Source organism: Salvelinus sp. IW2-2015, linkage group LG10 (genome assembly GCF_002910315.2).
Source record: "Salvelinus sp. IW2-2015 linkage group LG10, ASM291031v2, whole genome shotgun sequence".
NCBI lineage: Eukaryota > Metazoa > Chordata > Actinopteri > Salmoniformes > Salmonidae > Salvelinus > Salvelinus sp. IW2-2015.
The window spans coordinates 16,705,092-16,723,994 of NC_036850.1; the positions used below are offsets into that span (position 1 = coordinate 16,705,092).

At 44.6% G+C, this 18,903-nt stretch overlaps 2 protein-coding genes across 2 annotated transcripts in view; both read right to left on the minus strand.

The window, feature by feature from the left end:
- The window catches only part of tcf12 (transcription factor 12), a 29,883-nt gene extending 19,946 nt beyond the window's left edge, over positions 1-9,937 (minus strand). The window contains 6 exon segments of the mRNA XM_070445430.1: positions 788-806; positions 3,368-3,438; positions 3,560-3,704; positions 4,324-4,463; positions 5,197-5,296; positions 9,713-9,937. Coding sequence (XP_070301531.1) covers positions 788-806; positions 3,368-3,438; positions 3,560-3,704; positions 4,324-4,463; positions 5,197-5,296; positions 9,713-9,784 — 547 coding nt within the window. The 5' untranslated portion in view covers positions 9,785-9,937.
- A 2,726-nt stretch (positions 9,938-12,663) lies between these two features.
- The window catches only part of LOC111969121 (transcription factor 12-like), a 345,264-nt gene continuing 339,024 nt past the window's right edge, over positions 12,664-18,903 (minus strand). Inside the window, exons 7-8 of the mRNA XM_070445429.1 lie at positions 13,528-13,626; positions 12,664-12,797 (exon numbers count right to left, since the gene is read on the minus strand). The gene's annotated coding sequence lies outside the window, so the exon portion shown is untranslated. The remainder of the gene's footprint in view (positions 12,798-13,527; positions 13,627-18,903) is intronic.

Sequence of the window (18,903 nt, forward strand, 5' to 3'; positions counted from 1 at the left end):
AAAGAAAGAAAGAAAGAGAAAGAGAGAAAGAGAGAGAGAGCGAGAGAGAAAGAGAGAGAGGGAGGGAGAGAGAGATAGAGAGAGGGAAAGAGAGAGAGAGAGAGAAAGAGAGAGAAAGAAAGAAAGAGAAAGAGAGAAAGAGAGAGAGAGCGAGCGAGAGAGAAAGAGAGAGAAAAAAAGAAAGAGAAAGAGAGAGAGCGAGAGAGAAAGAGAGAAAGAAAGAAAGAAAGAGAGAGCGAGAGAAAGAGAAAGAAAGAGAGCGAGAGAAAGAGAGAGAGGATGATGTGATTCTGAAGCACACAGATTACATCTCTAAAACTTTCACAGGGATTTAATTTGTTTAGAGAAATACTGGATTAAAGCAGACAACACATCCCTGATTTGTTCCCTTTAAGAGGATAGTTTGTGCCATAATGGAAAGTGTCTCCCGGTAAACCAGGGTATTAGAGGTTTGATTCACATTAATTAGCAGAGGCAGTAGATCCAGAAGGATTTCCCTCCAAGTAAACATCACATCCTACTCATAGGAAACCGTTTAACTTCAGTAAACACAATGGAATGTCGTTATTAATAATCTTCTCTTTTAAGCTTGATCACCAAGCTTTTGTGTTTCAATCAAGTTTTGAAAATCCAAATGGTTTGGCTATTGCATGTCACTCCGTGTACCAAAAGTGATGTTTTTCCCTGTGGGGATTTCATTTCTCATTTCTCAGTCAAAAGCATTTGTTACTGTTCAGTATCTTTACCCTGAGACACTCAATCCTGTTGAGAAGTAATGACCATCAACTGTGATCACAAGTGTATGTCTCAAATCAATGGGACTCAAAACGAATTAGCCAATATCTTCTCTTTCTAAAGCGGGCCGTTTATAGCCGTGACTCCTGACCCTGCAATATACAACGGGCCATTCTTCAGGTCCCGGGCTACTTCTGCTGTATTCAAACTGCAACACGACTCATTTTACCAACAACAAATGAGGCTCCGCCTCCTCATCGGTCACGCTCCCCCGGGCAGCGGGGCCAATAAGCACGGCCCGTTTAAAAGGCCGGAGAACAAAAGGCCCACAAAGGGCGGCCCGCAGAGTTGAGCCACAGCAGTTAGGAACCCCCTTCGCTCCCCCTGGCCTCCCCACCCCTCGTCTCACCCCAGACCAACAGTGTCCATTTCACTGCAGCTTTGTCATGCTAATAGAATTGAGTCTACGAATACAAAAATACTTAATTTGTGATTATGATACACCCTCACACACACTTTTCTCTTTCGGGTGCGCACCACTGAGCCATAGCACCTCCCAAATGTAAACCCATTACGCTTTTACACATCCTACTTCTCTCACTTTTTACTAGGAATAAAAGCTATGGTGGGTTTCATTTCTCTGAGGTGAGATACACTATATGGACAAAATTATGTGGACTCCCTGACAAATTAGTGGATTCGGCTATTTCAGCCACACACATTGCTGACAGGTGAATAAAATCAAGCACACAGCCATGCAATCTCAATAGACAAACATTGGCAGTAGAATGGCCTTACTGATGAGCTCAGTGACTTTCAACGTGGCACAGTCATAGGATGCTGCCTTTCCAACAAGTCAGTTTGTAAAATGTCTGCCCTGCAAGAACTGCCGTAGTCAACTGTAAGTGCTGTTATTGTGAAGTGGAAAAGTCTAGGAGCACCAACGGCTCAGCCGCAAAATGCTAGGTCACACGAGCTCACAGAACGGGATCGTCGAGTGCTGAAGCGCGAAGCACATAAAAATAGTTTGTCCTCGGTTGCAACACTCACTACCGAGTTCCAAATTGCCTCTGGAAGCAACGTCAGCACAAGAACTGTTCGTCAGGAGCTTCATGAAATGGGTTTCCATGGACGAGCAGCAGCACACAAACCTAAAATCACCATGCGCAATGACAAGTGTCGGCTGGAGTGGTGTAAAGCTTTCCACCATTGGACTCTGGAGCAGTGAGAACTCTGGAGTGATGAATCCTGCTTCACCATCTGTCAGTCCAACAGACTAATCTGAGTTTGGCGGATGCTAGGAGAACGCTACCTGCCCCAATGCATAGTGCCAACTGTAAAGTTTGGTGGAGGAGGAATAATGATCTGGGGCTGTTTGTCATGGTTCAGGTTAGGCCCCTTAGATCCAGTGAAGGGAAATCTTAATGCTACAGCAAACAATGACATTCTAAATGATTCTGTGTTTCCAACTTTGTGGCAACAGTTTGAGGAAGGACCTTTCCTGTTTCAATATGACAATACCCCTGTGCACAAAGCGAGGTCCATACAGAAATGGTTTGTCGAGATTGGTGTGGAAGAACTTGACTGGCCTTCACAGAGCCTTGACCTCAACCCCATCGAACACCTTTGGGAAGAATTGGAACACCCAACCTCACTAATGCTCTTGTGGCAGAATGGAAGCAAGTCCCCGCAGCAATGTTCCAACATCTAGTGGAAAGCCTTCCCAGAAGAGTGAAGGCTGTTATAGCAGCAAAGGGGGACCAACTCCATATTAATGCCCATGATTTTGGAATGAGATGTTCGATGAGCAGGTGTCCACATACTTTTGGTCATGTAGTGTATATTAGGCCGGGTTACAGATGAGTTCTGGGAGTTATTAAAATGAGAAATAATCAGTAAAAGGAGGGACAGAAGAGCTCTCTGTGAGGTTCTGTGAAACCAAGAGGGCTCTAACTGGACGGAGGACATATTCATCCTCAGTAGCACAAAGGTTTATGAGTTACTGTGTGTCAAACGTGCAGGGAGACATGATCGAAAATGGAACAAATACCAAGGCTGGATTATTCAAACTGGTGATTTTTTTTTTTTTTTTTTTTTTACAATTTCCTTTATTGTATACTCAGAGATTAAGTCTACAATTATCCAGGCTTAAGCCCAGAAACAACTGCAAACACATCCCTCTGGGCTTATTTAATCAGCATTCACTATAGCACTTAATACCCATCGTGACCACCGAGGTCACTTCCTTTACAGACTGAAGAGGGCCATTAATATAATGCACCATCTCAATTTAACACAGAAATAAAAATATATATTTGATAGTAAAGTGAGTGGAGAAGGTACTGTAGTCAAGAACACAGGATTCACACCCAGAGAGGGGACCAACCTAGAGGGGATATCCACAGAGGATTCCTAACCATCCATGTAAGCCTAACGCCTCAATCAAACTGGCATTCAGAGGGAGAGAGTGCAATTTTAAGTGCTGCATGGATTGTGCCTCCATTTACAAGTAAACCAATAGGGCTTTACTCCCAACAAACAACCTCTGTGGATTTGTAACATRGTTTCTWTYTAAATCTCTTTTGAGGCTTTCYCATTTCCCCGGAGGAGAACAGGGGTGTGCTGTACTCACYGAAGCCAAGGCTTTGCCCAGKGCATCTCCAGTCTGCTGGCTTCCAGWGGCGTTCCCCCGATTTGSAGCAACTAYAGAAACAAGGMGAGGACATTTATAACACARAGCATMGATTAAAGAAGAGAACATCATTATRGGAATTTATCTCGCCTATTGATATTTAAGAGTAGATCAACCAAATATTCGCCRTACCCATGRCCCCGTCGGTGGTGTTGACAGGCGSGGTGTGTGTTGGGTTAACGAATGGTGAAGTGCTGGCGTTGCTGCGGTGGAAGCTGGACATTGGAGGAAGACTGGCATGGATGTCTGTCGGCGACACAGAGTGTGGAGGGTAATTCTGAAAGAAACAGAGGACAAAACACGTGTTCATCAGGACAAAGCAATATTGTGTGTGCATACACTTGTTCAGTGGTAAGAATAGCATTGTGCATGGTGAAAAAATATCACTTGATAAAAGAGAGGTTATATGAATGTGGAGCCCAGACAGACAGAGGGCTTTGGTTGGGCAGCAGCTGCAGGCTCCCTGTGAGTCCCAGTGAGACACAGTGGGCAGGCAGAGCAGATGAAACACTGATAGAGGGGGTCAGCCGTGTCTTACACAGATACTGCCCAGACAGCAACATCAGATAGAGAGATAGCCAGGCCACAGCTCACACCAACCACTCTCACTACGGGCTCAGCAGAGAGGAGGGGATGTGCTCTGATGGGGCAGAACAGGACATGGAGGCTGAATACGCATCAGTCACAGTGTTTCCCCTAGCTAGACTTTTTCTGTAGGCAGGGTGGGCAATATTGCACACCACAAATATTCAATTGAAACCAATGCAAGCCAAATGTTTTATGGGCATGGGGCAATAGAGCTTAACAGGGAGGAGGTAGACTGTCTAAGAATAGGTAGGGGAGACATTGAGACATCACTTACAGTATGTGCGTACATCACTAGCTGGGTTGCTTACCAGGCGGTCATGTGAGTGCATGTTGACGTAATTTCCTGACTGCGGCATGTGAGATGAAGATCCTCCCAGCATTCCTCCATAACTAGGCTGGTTGATCCCATTGGAGGAATTCCACGGATCAGAAGAGTTGTGGGTCCCATCTAATGACAACAAACAAGAGTTGAGTTGAAATTGATCTGTTTTGAGTTTCATCCCTATTCTTTACAGTATAATGACTCATGTAACAAAAGGATCATCCAATTGAAGAGACATCCTGGATTTGATTCCAGAAGGGAGCAAAGACGTTTTAATGGCTTTAGTTTAACAACCAAAGTCAAGTTTACATAAAATTCAATATGCCTGAACCGCCGTGAAGCAAACCACAACAGCAAACCACAACACACAGCTTGATTATGAGAGCCCAGAGAGACCTTTCCACAGAGGGCAGTCACCCTCCTCTCTGCTGAGTTGCTGGATCACACAAGGGGGTTGTTCACTCTCCCAGTCTGGTCTTAGGACTGAAACACAAGCCCTGTCCTGGACACAGCTGAGATAACACTAAGCCTCCCTTGGCTAACAGAAACCAACCCSATCCCTTCAAAGACCAGCGACTCTGAGACCAGGCTCAGTGAAATACTGTCTACCAGAAGAAAGAAATGGCTAAATCGAGCTGAACATTTGAAACTGTTYAGCAACATCAGAGAGAGTGACTACAGAGAGAGTAACTGCGTGTGATGTTAGGATGTTTGTCCAGAAATATTTTCTCATGGGTCCACTGTCTATCAACAGGCAGGGGAAGACATTGACAAAGACAGCGCCTCAGATTGAACAAACAGATAATACTGGCTTCTTTAGACTCCATGACAGAGACTGTCTTAAGTGAGAATCACTTACCAAAGAAAGTGCTTGCAAACATACTGCTGGGGGGTTTGGGAGATGAGTAGGAGGGAGAATCTCTGTTGAAGTCTTCTGTGTTGGGAGACGGGGCATACACCTGCCAAAAGAAAACAGACATTATTAACATGAATAACAACAGCAGGTGCACAGGGCAGTCTAGCATTTTGTCCAAGTCGTTATCCTCTAAGACGTRGGTTRTGACTGTTCACTGTATGTGGCAGGAGCATAATGATGATGATTTGGTTGAGTTATTAGGATGATGTTGAAGAGGAACAATTCTAATGCCCCACCACCCTGCCTGGTGGGTTGATCACAATCTAAAGCCAGTGCATTAAGGACGGCTTCATTAACCATYATTAGATGCAAACGAGTAYCTTCGCCTAAATTTGTCCMTATTCCTTACACGACTGTCATTTGTAAAGTAGCKYTGTATGTTGAAGCCRKAWTCATGTCTACTTTAATGAATGTAGTGAACAAACTGAGCCGTGCCAGTTTAAGAAGCCAGTGGTGTGGCAGCTGGGCTCATTTGGAAGGCTCGTGGAGGGAGGACTGGATTATCAGGGGGTGTTTGCATTTCAGATTGTCTCAGCTCTTAATGGAACTATAATGAYACCAGCACACACAAGCGTTCATAAAAACACTGCAAATTGCAGCTCGCCAAAGAAACAGAAATCAAATCAGAAAATAAAATATGGGGCCTGTGCTTTTCTTCATTTTGCTACCTGGCTGTGAGCTGGCGAGGGATCGAGGGATCGAGGGATCGAGGGATCGAGGGAGGGGATGAGCGGTGAGGCACAGAGGGCTGTTGTGCAGCTGTGGCTGTGCCAGGCTGGGTGGGTGGGAGGATCAAAGGGTCGTGAAGCCAAACATTAGTGATGTGGTCTCTGACTTCATCCACTCCAGATGGAGGGAGAGAGAGCTAGTGAACTCACCACGCCACAAAGGCCGGTCCCTACCAGACCTGCCATCCACCTAGCACCCCCCACCCATCCTCTAGTCACCAGCAACATAAATTCCTTTTTTAATGACCTAATGGCATACTCATCTGTTTGTGTGAACAGAGCCCTTCAAGAACTTCAAAGTTTGCTTCCTAATGCAACAAGATGTGTCAGTGGGCTTGGAGAGAATGTTTTGCTGTCCTACTGAAGAATAATAATCTTATTTATGAGACACAACCCCAACTTCATTCGTCATCACTTTACTACATACGTCAAGAGAAAGACACACATACACACTCACACATGTGAACGACATATCAGTCAGTCAGCTTAGCCAACACTCAGGGCCGTGGGGTCTTGCTGAGCAAGCAGTGTGTGTGAGCATGTGATTAGCTGTGTGTGTAACTCCAGCACCCTGTGTACATGTCGTTTAGCAGGGAGGGGAGGGGATCTCTTGGCTCCTCTGGCTCGCACATGTGACCCAGGGTGTGGGGACTCCCGTGGTGATTCCAGGTTAGCCTCACACAGGAGCCCTGGTTTTGTCCCAGTCTGAGCCTCAATGGGCAGCATATGGCGGTGGATGATGCTAATTGTCCTCTTTACACTGGGCTAGCCAGTCAAGGCATTAATAAAACACCCAAACACCGGGCGCCTCATTCCCCTAGCCTCTGGAGGAGAAGGGCCCGCCTGGGTTTCCTTTTACTACCACATGAATTAAAGAGACATCACTCAGAGCCCGGGCCAGCAGGACCAGCACAGTTGTTGGAGTTTGGCTGTTTAGTTTCTGTATATTTTCCGCATCACGTTTAATTTAAGAATATCTGTAGCCATCATAATCCATAAGCAATCATTAATTCAGGGTTTGTTGTTCATACACTGAGCTTACTCATGTTTGACTTAATATCAAAAAGCATCAGATTTCACTGTCAGATTGGAGAGAATGGGGACAGTAGGTTCTTGGCAGAGCTTTGTTCTGCAACTCTCTGAGACTCTCTGTGGCTGATCTGAGAGGGCTGATGAGTCCTTCCACACCTTTCCACACATCACCAGCCTGCAGCACCCGCCTTTGATCTCAACACCACACCAATCAAAACAGCACATGGAAAAAAACATTAAAACTGTCAACATATGGATACACCAAATGACGACGGCAAAAATAACCTCTTAAAAATAAATTATCACCGCAGTAAAAACTCACAAAAGAGAACAGCTGAGAGCAGTGGGCTGCTGGTGTCAACACAGTATCCTGTCTCTGCACGTCACTATGTGGAATCAAACCATGCCCGAGGGCCTTTCTTTTCAAGTCTAAATCTAACACACTTATAGAGGCTAAAAGGCACGCACGCAGCTCCAACACAATGGTCCCCTGCTACACAGCCCCAGAACCACCTTCCTGATGGGGCATGTTGAGCGCTGCAGCCTGGTACCAGTCAACCCTTTAACAGAAACATCTCAAGCCTCAAGCTGTTGATGCTTAAAAACTCCAACATTTAGGTCTCAAGAAACACAATTTTCAAAGACCAACTGCACTCTGATAAATTAGGTGATATCAGGTGTTATATACGTGGGAAGCTGTCAACATGAATTTTAAACTCTGAGGCAAAACCTGATGTTATCTTGTGCTGTAAACAGTTATTTCATATTTCCTGAGATGGGAAGAAAAACAGTCACTTACTGGATGCCTCCTTGGTACAGTCCTCAGTGCACTTGAGGGATATTAGACAGGAAAGGCCACACCTTAGAAAAACACACTCCACCCACCAAATCCTTCCAAATATCTGAATTCTCTMAAGCTTGGGTTACTCATTTTCTATGGAACTGGAGGAAACAACGGAAATAGAAAACACTTAATACGCCAAAAAACACAGAAATCAAAGACTTTAAGGCTCTTGCCATAAAAACAATAATCACTCTCAAAACTCCAACAAGTAAATGTGAGTTTTGTTGATGCTCACARTAAACACTATTTATCTCTCCWCCGAWGAAGAGAAGATAAAGAGCTTGYTATTGGTTGGTTATTTATYGACTGCTTTGGATCATAAAGTTGACCCATGCTGCCCACACGTTCCCAATATTCTCCCTCCTGGCCTGTAAGACATTCCTGGTAATACGGAATATAAAAAGATCAAAGTGATCTGTGGTGCTGTAGGAACAAAGGGTATTGTCCTAATGGGGTATGAGGAGGGCTAAAACACAAGCCTGAACATGTTGACCTCATAAAAGTGAATCTCACAATGGTATAGAAATGTGCAACTTCCTGGTTTAAATCAGAGAATGAGGTCCAATGAGGCCTTGACTCTGAAAGGTGGAGTTGTCTTTCTTGATGAAGCTGAGTGGGTGTTTCAGTGTTTTTGCTCTCTGGAGAGAAGCTGAGAAACAGGAAGAGACTTTTCTCTGCTCATCTCTTATTCAGCAGCAGTGCCAGTGAGACTTTTACACCTGTGACACAATTACTGCAAGCATCTGAGGAAACTCAATTTAGCTCAGAGGCAGGTAAACCGAAACACAAATGCACGCAACCACACACACGCACACTACATACTCTCCCACATACACACACATAAAATAACGTTTTTGCAGGAACACAGAAATCAAAGAGTTTTTTACTGAGCAATCCAGGAATCACATTAGGCTCCCTGTAGAGTCCAGAATGCCGATGTGATTAAAAACAGATGGAATAACAGCAATGCTGGTGCTCAGAGCTCAATCTACAAACAGGAAAGTCTAACCTTAACAGGCAGCCTCTTTTCCTTAATCATTCCCAGACTTCCACATGTTATTATTTCAACCCAGTCTCAGTGCTGAACCAACCAGCCAGTMAAAATAAATTCACAGCTAAAAAAAACTATTTTCAGTCTGTCTACGAACAGAGGTGAGAGAAAAAAACATGATGTGTTTTACTTTTTTCAACCACACACATCCACATATTGAGATTTGTTCCTACTTATATACAATTGATGTGCCTTGCTTATATTCTGCTTTATCTCTAATAGAAAAGTCTGTGCTGAAATTAAGTTAAAGTTTTGACATACATGGTTAGCTAAAAAAAAAGAAAGAAGTGAACCATCTAACAGATTCAAGCTATAACATGTCTGGAACATATTGAGAAAGAAATGAAGTAAGTCCTCCATTTGAACTGCAAAGAAAAACAAATGGTACTGTCACACAGCTGTAGCTGAGGCAACGGAAAAATCAGTCCACAGAGGAGAGAGGGAAAAGGAGAAAGAGAGAGAGAGAGAGACAGAGAGAGAAAGAGAGGGACAGTGAGAAAGGAGTGAGAGAGTAAAGCAGAGAGGAGTGATATACTCTAGAGCCGAGAAACATGCTGTGCAGCCGGACAACCCAATATTCTGCAACTCCATACCCGAGGGCCAATTACAAACGTGGAAACACACACACACACACACACACACAAACACACCACACACACACACACACACACACACACACACACACACCACACACACACACACACACACACACACACACACACACACACACACACCACACACACACACACACACACACACACACACACACACACACTCTCCCTCTCTTTCTCCCGCAGACAGAACTCACCGAGTTCCCTTGTAGTAATACATTAAGGAGTTGCTGCCCATTCCAGGGACAGGGTAGGCGCAATACATGATAGCTTCGGCTATTATACTGATGACTGGAGCAAGTGTACTGTTTCAGAGCACGGCAGCAGCAGCACACAAGCCTTCTCCCTAGACAAACATCGAACCCGTTAAAAAGGGACTAATTCTTTCAGTCCTGGGCTGGCCCTTCACACATGGATCTACTCAGAGGAAACTTATGCAAAACAGGGCTGAACCATTCGCCACAGTGTTAGGGGGGTGGTAGAGAGAAGGGGAGGGGCTGATATGGTTCTTCCCCCTAAGCCTCATAAGTGCTGAGGCAAAGAGGAAAGCAGATTGGGGGAGGGGAGGCGAACCGGAGGGAGGGGGGGATAAAGCGAGGAGGTGGGACAGAAAACAAATGCTTGAGTTGATTTAGAAAGAGGAGAAAAAATGATAACTCCCAAAAATAAACATTTACATTTTCTGCAGGGGAGATTGAACTAAAACTATTTAGCTTTGGGCGCGATATCATTAATTTATGTTATTCAAAAGCAAACAAATTACTGGGTAAATAACTGCAATAAACATGCTCTCCCACACAGGTTTTAATCCTGAGCGGACTAATCTGTTGTTTTTGTAATAACTGAATTAGTCCGCTAGCGGTRAGGTAACATGAAGGGATAGGGTTTCTACACAACCATCTGGACAGGAGCTGAACCTGTTCCCACACTCAACGTTATACCAATTAACAACCATTATGGGAAAGTGGACTCTCAACAAGGAAAGGAAAATAGGAAGGGAAAATAAGACCTCAAATTAAATTTGGATTCTATTTCTTAGGCAGAAAACCCAGTCATAAAAACAGACAGGGAGAAGGAGAAAGAAACGTTTATAATGTTGTAGAACATCTTAGTGAGAATGTTCATGTATACTGTGTGCTTCCCATAACAATTACACTTTCCCTATAGTCAGAATGAACCCCCTTGTCAACGACGGTACTGTAAACAGAGAGAGTTGTTAAACACACGCCACAGCTGCAGAGGGCCGGGCCTTGACGTCAGACAGGCAACAGAACTGTGATGCTCCATTTCCTAAACCCCGGGGGCCTCAACTCAGACGTACACCACAGGCCAGGGGAAGCAGAGGGGTACAACCAAAACAGCCACAGCCATTCATTTCCTGTCTCCGTCACTCTCAGACCGCTCTGCTATTCCATGTCCGCCTCCATTGAAGGAGGAGAAAGAGAGAGTGGGAGAAAGGAAGAGGAGGAAGAGCGAGGCGAGAGGAGACTGACCCATGTGCCATAGGCCTTTAAAGCCCACTCCATCCAGCCTCCCTGGAGCCTTCATGTTCCGCCAGTAGAAGCTTCCTGGACTAAAACAAGTCCTGTGCACTCATTGAAGGCATTATTGTTATAGAAAGATGAAAGACTCCTTTCCCAAGAAAACAGGCTTTATTATTGTTTCCTTCATACTATTATTATGTATTCCTCTTTCTTCTCTGAGATTCTTTTAAACTCTTCCAAGGCACTGGGGTCTACATGCTGGTACCACTTATAATCTGGACCCGTTTCAAGTTGATGCTTTAAAGAAAATGTGCGTTGGAAGTCCAAAAACGGGTCCAGACACAGAAGGCCGTGCTGAGAAAAAAACACATGAAAGCTCAAAGAGAATGAGTAAAGAGAGATGGACTCAACATTGATAAAAGCAGACGTCTTACTACTACTCACAAACACAGCATACAACATGTAGCTGCAAACACAGGGTGTCACGCTGGCATGAAGAGATTCGGGATACAGGCGCAGGAATGCGTAATAGGKTTTTTTATTCAGCCCAAATTACGGCGTGCCGTGTAAAGGCACTGGGACGAAGACCAAACAAACRCGTACGCAAAACACAGGGTTGAGACCCAAACAAAAGAGTGAGGAGTACCTCAAATAAATACACACGCGCACAATGATTAACACACGGGACGAGACCCGTAATCATCAATCCACAAGGGCACGAAAGCCCRAAACACACAGCACAGGTACTCACASGCACCAACGGACATGTTAACAATAATGTACAGCACCATGGTGAACAAAGGGAACATACATACAAATACAATCAGTGGGAATAGGGGCCAGGTGTGCGCAATGAAAGTTCCAGAGGGATCTGTGACACAGGGACACTTTGGGATCATTTACATTTGTCTAACAGACAAACAGATATTAGCTGTATTACTGAGAAGACGCCCATGATCTCAAACTTCATTTCCTGAGCTTCTGAACCATGTCAGATCTCATCCTAAACTCTAATCTTTTTAAGACAGAGCCAGGACCACCACCCTCTATCACTTCATCAACATTGAACCCGGGCCTGGGCCCGGCCCCTGACCCATCAGCCACCAAGAAACAGGACCAGTCTGCATCTGTGTCAAAGTGGGCCAAGTGTTACCTCACTGGCAGCCACCCAGCCATGCACCTGTCCACACAACTCCCCCCTCTAATCACATTTGAGCCACTGGCCATGCTTTTCCCCCTGGGATTTGTTAGGGTGTTAAAAAAGATCCACTGCAAATCCACACACTGAGGTCACCTCCATCTCACGCATGGATTTAGCCATGATGTCATAAGACTGGATGGGGGGATTGTTTCCTGTAAGAAGCTCTGGTTTTTATTTGGGGGGGGGATGTGCTCTGATGGGGCAGAACAGGACATGGAGGCTGAATACGCATCAGTCACAGTGTTTCCCCTAGCTAGACTTTTCTGTAGGCAGGGTGGGCCAATATTGCACACCACCAAAATATTCAATTGAAAACCAAATGCAAGCCAAAATGTTTTATGGGCATGGGGCAATAGAGCTTAACAGGGAGAGGTAGACTGTCTAAGAATAGGTAGGGGAGACATTGAGACATCACTTACAGTATGTGCGTACATCACTAGCTGGGTTGCTTACCAGGCGGTCATGTGAGTGCATGTTGACGTAATTTCCTGACTGCGGCAGTGGAGATGAAGATCCTCCCAGCATTCCTCCATAACTAGGCTGGTTGATCCCATTGAGGGAATTCCACGGATCAGAAGAGTTGTGGGTCCCATCTAATGACAACAACAAAGAGTTGAGTTGAAATTGATCTGTTTTGAGTTTCATCCCATTCTTTACAGTATAATGACTCATGTAACAAAAGGATCATCCAATTGAAGAAACACCTGGATTTGATTCCAGAAGGAGCAAAGACGTTTTAATGGCTTTAGTTTAACAAACCAAAGTCAAGTTTACATAAAATTCAATATGGCCTGAACCCCGTGAAGCAAACCACAACAGCAAACCACAACACACAGCTTGATAATGAGAGCCCAGAGAGACCTTTCCACAGAGGGCAGTCACCCTCCTCTCTGCTGAGTTGCTGGATCACACAAGGGGGTTGTTCACTTCTCCAGTCTGGTCTTAGGACTGAAACACAACCCTGCCTGGACACAGCTGAGATAACACTAAGCCTCCCTTGGCTAACAGAAACCAACCCCATCCTTCAAAGACCAGCGACTCTGAGACCAGGCCAGTGAAATTCTGTCTACCAGAAGAAAGAAATGGCTAAATCGAGCTGAACATTTGAAACTGTTCAGGCAACATCAGAGAGAGTGACTACAGAGAGAGTGACTGAGGTGTAATGTTAGGATGTTTGTCCAGAAATATTTCTCAGGGTACACAGTCCATCAAGAGGCAGGAGAAGAAATGGATAAAGACAGCGCATCAGATTGCACAAACAGATAATACTGGTTCTTTAGACTCCAATGACAGCAGACTGTCTTAAAGTCAGGAATCACTTACCAAAGAAAGTGGTTGCAAACATACTGCTGGGGGTTTGGGAGATGAAGTAGGAGGGAGAATCTCTGTTGAAGTCTTCTGTGTGGGAGACGGGGCATACACCTGCCAAAAGAAAACAGACATTATTAACATGAATAACAACAGCAGGTGCACAGGGCAGTCTAGCATTTTGTCCAAGTCGTTATCCTCTAAGACGGGGTTATGACTGTTCACTGTATGTGGCAGGAGCATAATGATGATGATTTGGTTGAGTTATTAGGATGAATGTTGAAGAGGAACCAATTCTAATCCCCACCACCCTGCCTGGGTGGTTGATCACAATCTAAAGCCAGTGCATTAAGGACGGCTTCATTAACCATTATTAGATGCAAACGAGTACCTTCGCCTTAAATTTGTCCATATTCCTTACACGACTGTCATTTGTAAAGTAGGCTTTGTATGTTGAAGCCATATTCATGTCTACTTTAATGAATGTAGTGAACAAACTGAGCCGTGCCAGTTTAAGAAGCCAGTGGTGTGGCAGCTGGGCTCATTTGGAAGGCTCGTGGAGGGAAGACTGGATTATCAGGTGGTGTTTGCATTTCAGATTGTCTCAGCTCTTAATGGAACTATAATGCACCAGCAACACACTTTCATATACAACACTGCAAATTGCAGCACGCCAAAGAAACAGAAATCAAATCAGAAAATAAAATATGGGGCCTGTGCTTTTCTTCATTTTGCTACCTGGCTGTGAGCTGGCGAGGGATCGAGGGATCGAGGATCGAGGGATCGAGGGAGGGGATGAGCGGTGAGGCACAGAGGGCTGTTGTGCAGCTGTGGCTGTGCCAGGCTGGGTGGGTGGAGGATCAAAGGGTCGTGAAGCCAAACATTAGTGATGTGGTCTCTGACTTCATCCACTCCAGATGGAGGGGAGAGAGAGCTAGTGAACTCACCACGCCACAAAGGCGGTCCCTACCAGACCTGCCATCCACCTAGCACCCCCCACCCATCCTCTAGTCACCAGCAACATAAATTCCTTTTTTAATGACCTAATGGCATACTCATCTGTTGTGTGAACAGAGCCCTTCAAGAACTTCAAAGTTTGCTTCCTAATGCAACAAGATGTGTCAGTGGCTTGGAGAGAATGTTTTGCTGTCCTACTGAAGAATAATAATCTTATTTATGAGACACAACCCCAACTTCATTCGTCATCACTTTACTCAATACGTCAAGAGAAAGACACACATACACACTCACACATGTGAACGACATATCAGTCAGTCAGCTAGCCAACACTCAGGCCGTGGGGTTTGCTGAGCAAGCAGTGTGTGTGAGCATGTGATTAGCTGTGTGTGTAACTCCAGCACCCTGTGTACATGTCGTTTAGCAGGGAGGAGGGGATCTCTTGGCTCCTCTGGCTCGCACATGTGACCCAGGGGGTGGGGACTCCCGTGGTGATTCCAGGTTAGCCTCACACAGGAGCCCTGGTTTTGTCCCAGTCTGACCTCAATGGGCAGCATATGGCGGTGGATGATGCTAATTGTCCTCTTTACACTGGGCTAGCCAGTCAAGGCATTAATAAAACACCCAAACACCGGGCGCCTCATTCCCCTAGCCTCTGGAGGAGAAGGGCCCGCCTGGGTTTCCTTTTATACCACATGAATTAAAGAGACATCACTCAGAGCCCGGGCCAGCAGGACCAGCACAGTTGTTGGAGTTTGGCTGTTTTAGTTTCTGTATATTTTCCGCATCACGTTTAATTTAAGAATACTGTAGCCATCATAATCCATAAGCAATCATTAATTCAGGGTTTGTTGTTCATACACTGAGCTTACTCATGTTTGACTTAATATCAAAAAGCATCAGATTTCACTGTCAGATTGGAGAGAATGGGGACAGTAGGTTCTTGGCAGAGCTTTTGTTCTGCAACTCTCGAGACTCTCTGTGGCTGATCTGAGAGGGCTGATGAGTCCTTCCACACCTTTCCACACATCACCAGCCTGCAGCACCCGCCTTTGATCTCAACACCACACCAATCAAAACAGCACATGGAAAAAAACATTAAAACTGTCAACATATGGATACACCAAATGACGACGGCAAAAATAACCTCTTAAAATAAATTATCACCGCAGTAAAAACTCACAAAAGAGAACAGCTGAGAGCGTGGGCTGCTGGTGTCAACACAGTATCCTGTCTCTGCACGTCACTATGTGGAATCAAACCATGCCCGAGGCCTTTCTTTTCAAGTCTAAATCTAACACACTTATAGAGGCTAAAAGGCACGCACGCAGCTCCAACACAATGGTCCCCTGCTACACAGCCCCAGAACCACCTTCCTGATGGGGCATGTTGAGCGCTGCCCTGGTACCAGTCAACCCTTTAACAGAAACATCTCAAGCCTCAAGCTGTTGATGCTTAAAAACTCCAACATTTAGGTCTCAAGAAACACAATTTTCAAAGACCAACTGCACTCTGATAAATTAGGGGATATCAGGTGTTATATACGTGGGAAGCTGTCAACATGAATTTTAAACTCTGAGGCAAAACCTGATGTTATCTTGTGCTGTAAACAGTTATTTCATATTTCCGAGATGGGAAGAAAAACAGTCACTTACTGTGCCTCCTTGGTACAGTCCTCAGTGCACTTGAGGGATATTAGACAGGAAAGGCCACACCTTAGAAAAACACATCTCACCCACCAAATCCTCCAAATATCTGAATTCTCTAAAGTTTTGTTACTCATTTTCTATGGAACTGGAGGAAACAACGGAAATAAAACACTTCATACGCCATAAAACACAGAAATCAAAGACTTTAAGGCTCTTGCCATAAAAACAATAATCACTCTCAAAACTCCAACAAGTAAATGTGAGTTTTGTTGATGCTCACAGTAAACACATTATCTCTCCACCGATGAAGAGAAGATAAAGAGCTTGCTATTGGTTGGTTATTTATCGACTGCTTTGGATCATAAAGTTGACCCATGCTGCCCACACGTTCCCAATATTCTCCCTCCTGGCCTGTAAGACATTCCTGGTAATACGGAATATAAAAAGATCAAAGTGATCTGTGGTGCTGTAGGAACAAAGGGTATTGTCCTAATGGGGTATGAGGAGGGCTAAAACACAAGCCTGAACATGTTTACCTCATAAAAGTGAATCTCACAATGGTATAGAAATGTGCAACTTCCTGGTTTAAATCAGAGAATGAGGTCCAATGAGGCCTTGACTCTGAAAGGTGGAGTTGTCTTTCTTGATGAAGCTGAGTGGGTGTTTCAGTGTTTTTGCTCTCTGGAGAGAAGCTGAGAAACAGGAAGAGACTTTTCTCTGCTCATCTCTTATTCAGCAGCAGTGCCAGTGAGACTTTTACACCTGTGACACAATTACGCAAGCATCTGAGGAAACTCAATTTAGCTCAGAGGCAGGTAAACCGAAACACAAACGCACGCAACCACACACGCACACTACACACTCTCCCACTACACACATAAAATAAAGTTTTTGCAGGAACACAGAAATCAAAGAGTTTTTTACTGAGCAATCCAGGAATCACATTAGGCTCCCTGTAGAGTCCAGAATGCCGATGTGATTAAAAACAGATGGAATAACAGCAACGCTGGTGCTCAGAGCTCAATCTACAAACAGGAAAGTCTAACCTCAACAGGCAGCCTTTTCCGTAATCATTCCCAGACTCCCATGTGTTATTATTTCAACCCAGTCTCAGTGCTGAACCAACCAGCCAGTAAAAATAAATTCACAGCTAAAAAAACATATTTTCAGTCTATCTGTCTACGAACAGAGGTGAGAGGAAAAAACATGTGTTTAACTTTTTTCAACCACACACATCCACATATTGAGTTCTGTTCCTACTTATATACAATTGATGTGCCTTGCTTATATTCTGCTTTATCTCTAAAAGAGAAGTCTGTGCTGAAATTAAGTTTAAGTTTTGACATACATGGTTAGCTAAAAAAAGGAAGTGAACCATCTAACAGATTCAGGCTATAATGTCTAGAACATATTGAGAAAGAAATGAAGTCCTCTATTTGAACTGCAAAGAAAAACAAATGGTACTGTCACACAGCTGTAACTGAGGCAACGGAAAAATCAGTCCACAGAGGAGAGAGGGAAAATGAGAGAGAGAGAGAGAGACAGAGAGAGAAAGAGAGAAAGGGGCAGGGAGAAAGGGAGAGAGAGAGTAAAGCAGAAGGAGTGATATACTCTAGAGCCGAGAAACATCTTGTGCAGCCGGACAACCCAATATTCTGCAACTCCATACCCGAGGGCCAATTACAAACGTGGACACACACACACACACACACACACACACACACACACACACACACACACACACACACCACACACACACACACACACACCACACACACACACACACACACACACACACACACACACACACACACCACACACACACACACACTCTCCCTCTCTTTCTCCGCAGACAGAACTCACCGATTCCCGTTGTAGTAATACATTAAGGAGTTGCTGCCCATTCCAGGGACAGGGTAGGGCGCAATACATGATAGCTTCGGCTATTATACTGATGACTGGAGCAAGTGTACTGTTTCAGAGCACGGCAGCAGCAGCACACAAGCCTTCTCCCTAGACATACATCGAACCCGTTAAAAAGGGACTAATTCTTTCAGTCCTGGGCTGGCCCTTCACACATGGATCTACTCAGAGGAAACTTATGCAAAACAGGGCTGAACCATTCGCCGCAGTGTTAGGGGTGGTTGAGAGAAAGGGAGGGGCTGAAATGGTTCTTCCCCTTAAGCCTCATAAGTGCTGAGGCAAAGAGGAAAGCAGATTGGGGGAGGGGAGGCGAACCGGAGGGAGGGGGGATAAAGCGAGGAGGTGGACAGAAAACAAATGCTTGAGTTGATTTAGAAAGAGGAGAAAAAATGATAACTCCCAAAAATAAACATTTACATTTTCTGCAGGGGAGATTGAACTAAAACTATTTAGCTTTGGGCGCGATATCATTAATTTATGTATTTCAAAAGCAAACAAATTACTGAGTAAATAACTGCAATAAACATGCTCTCCCACACAGGTTTTAATCCTGAGCGGACTAATCTGTTGTTTTTGTAATAACTGAATTAGTCCGCTAGCGGTGAGGTAACATGAAGGGATAGGGTTTCTACACAACCATCTGGACAGGAGCTGAACCTGTTCCCACACTCAACGTTATACCAATTAACAACCAATATGGGAAAATGGACTCTCAACAAGGAAAATAAAAAAGGAAGGAAAAATAAGACCTCAAATTAAATTTGGATTCTATTTCTTAGGCAGAAAACCAGTCATAAAAACAGACAGGGAGAAGGAGAAAGAAACGTTTATAATGTTGTAGAACATCTTAGTTTGAGATGTT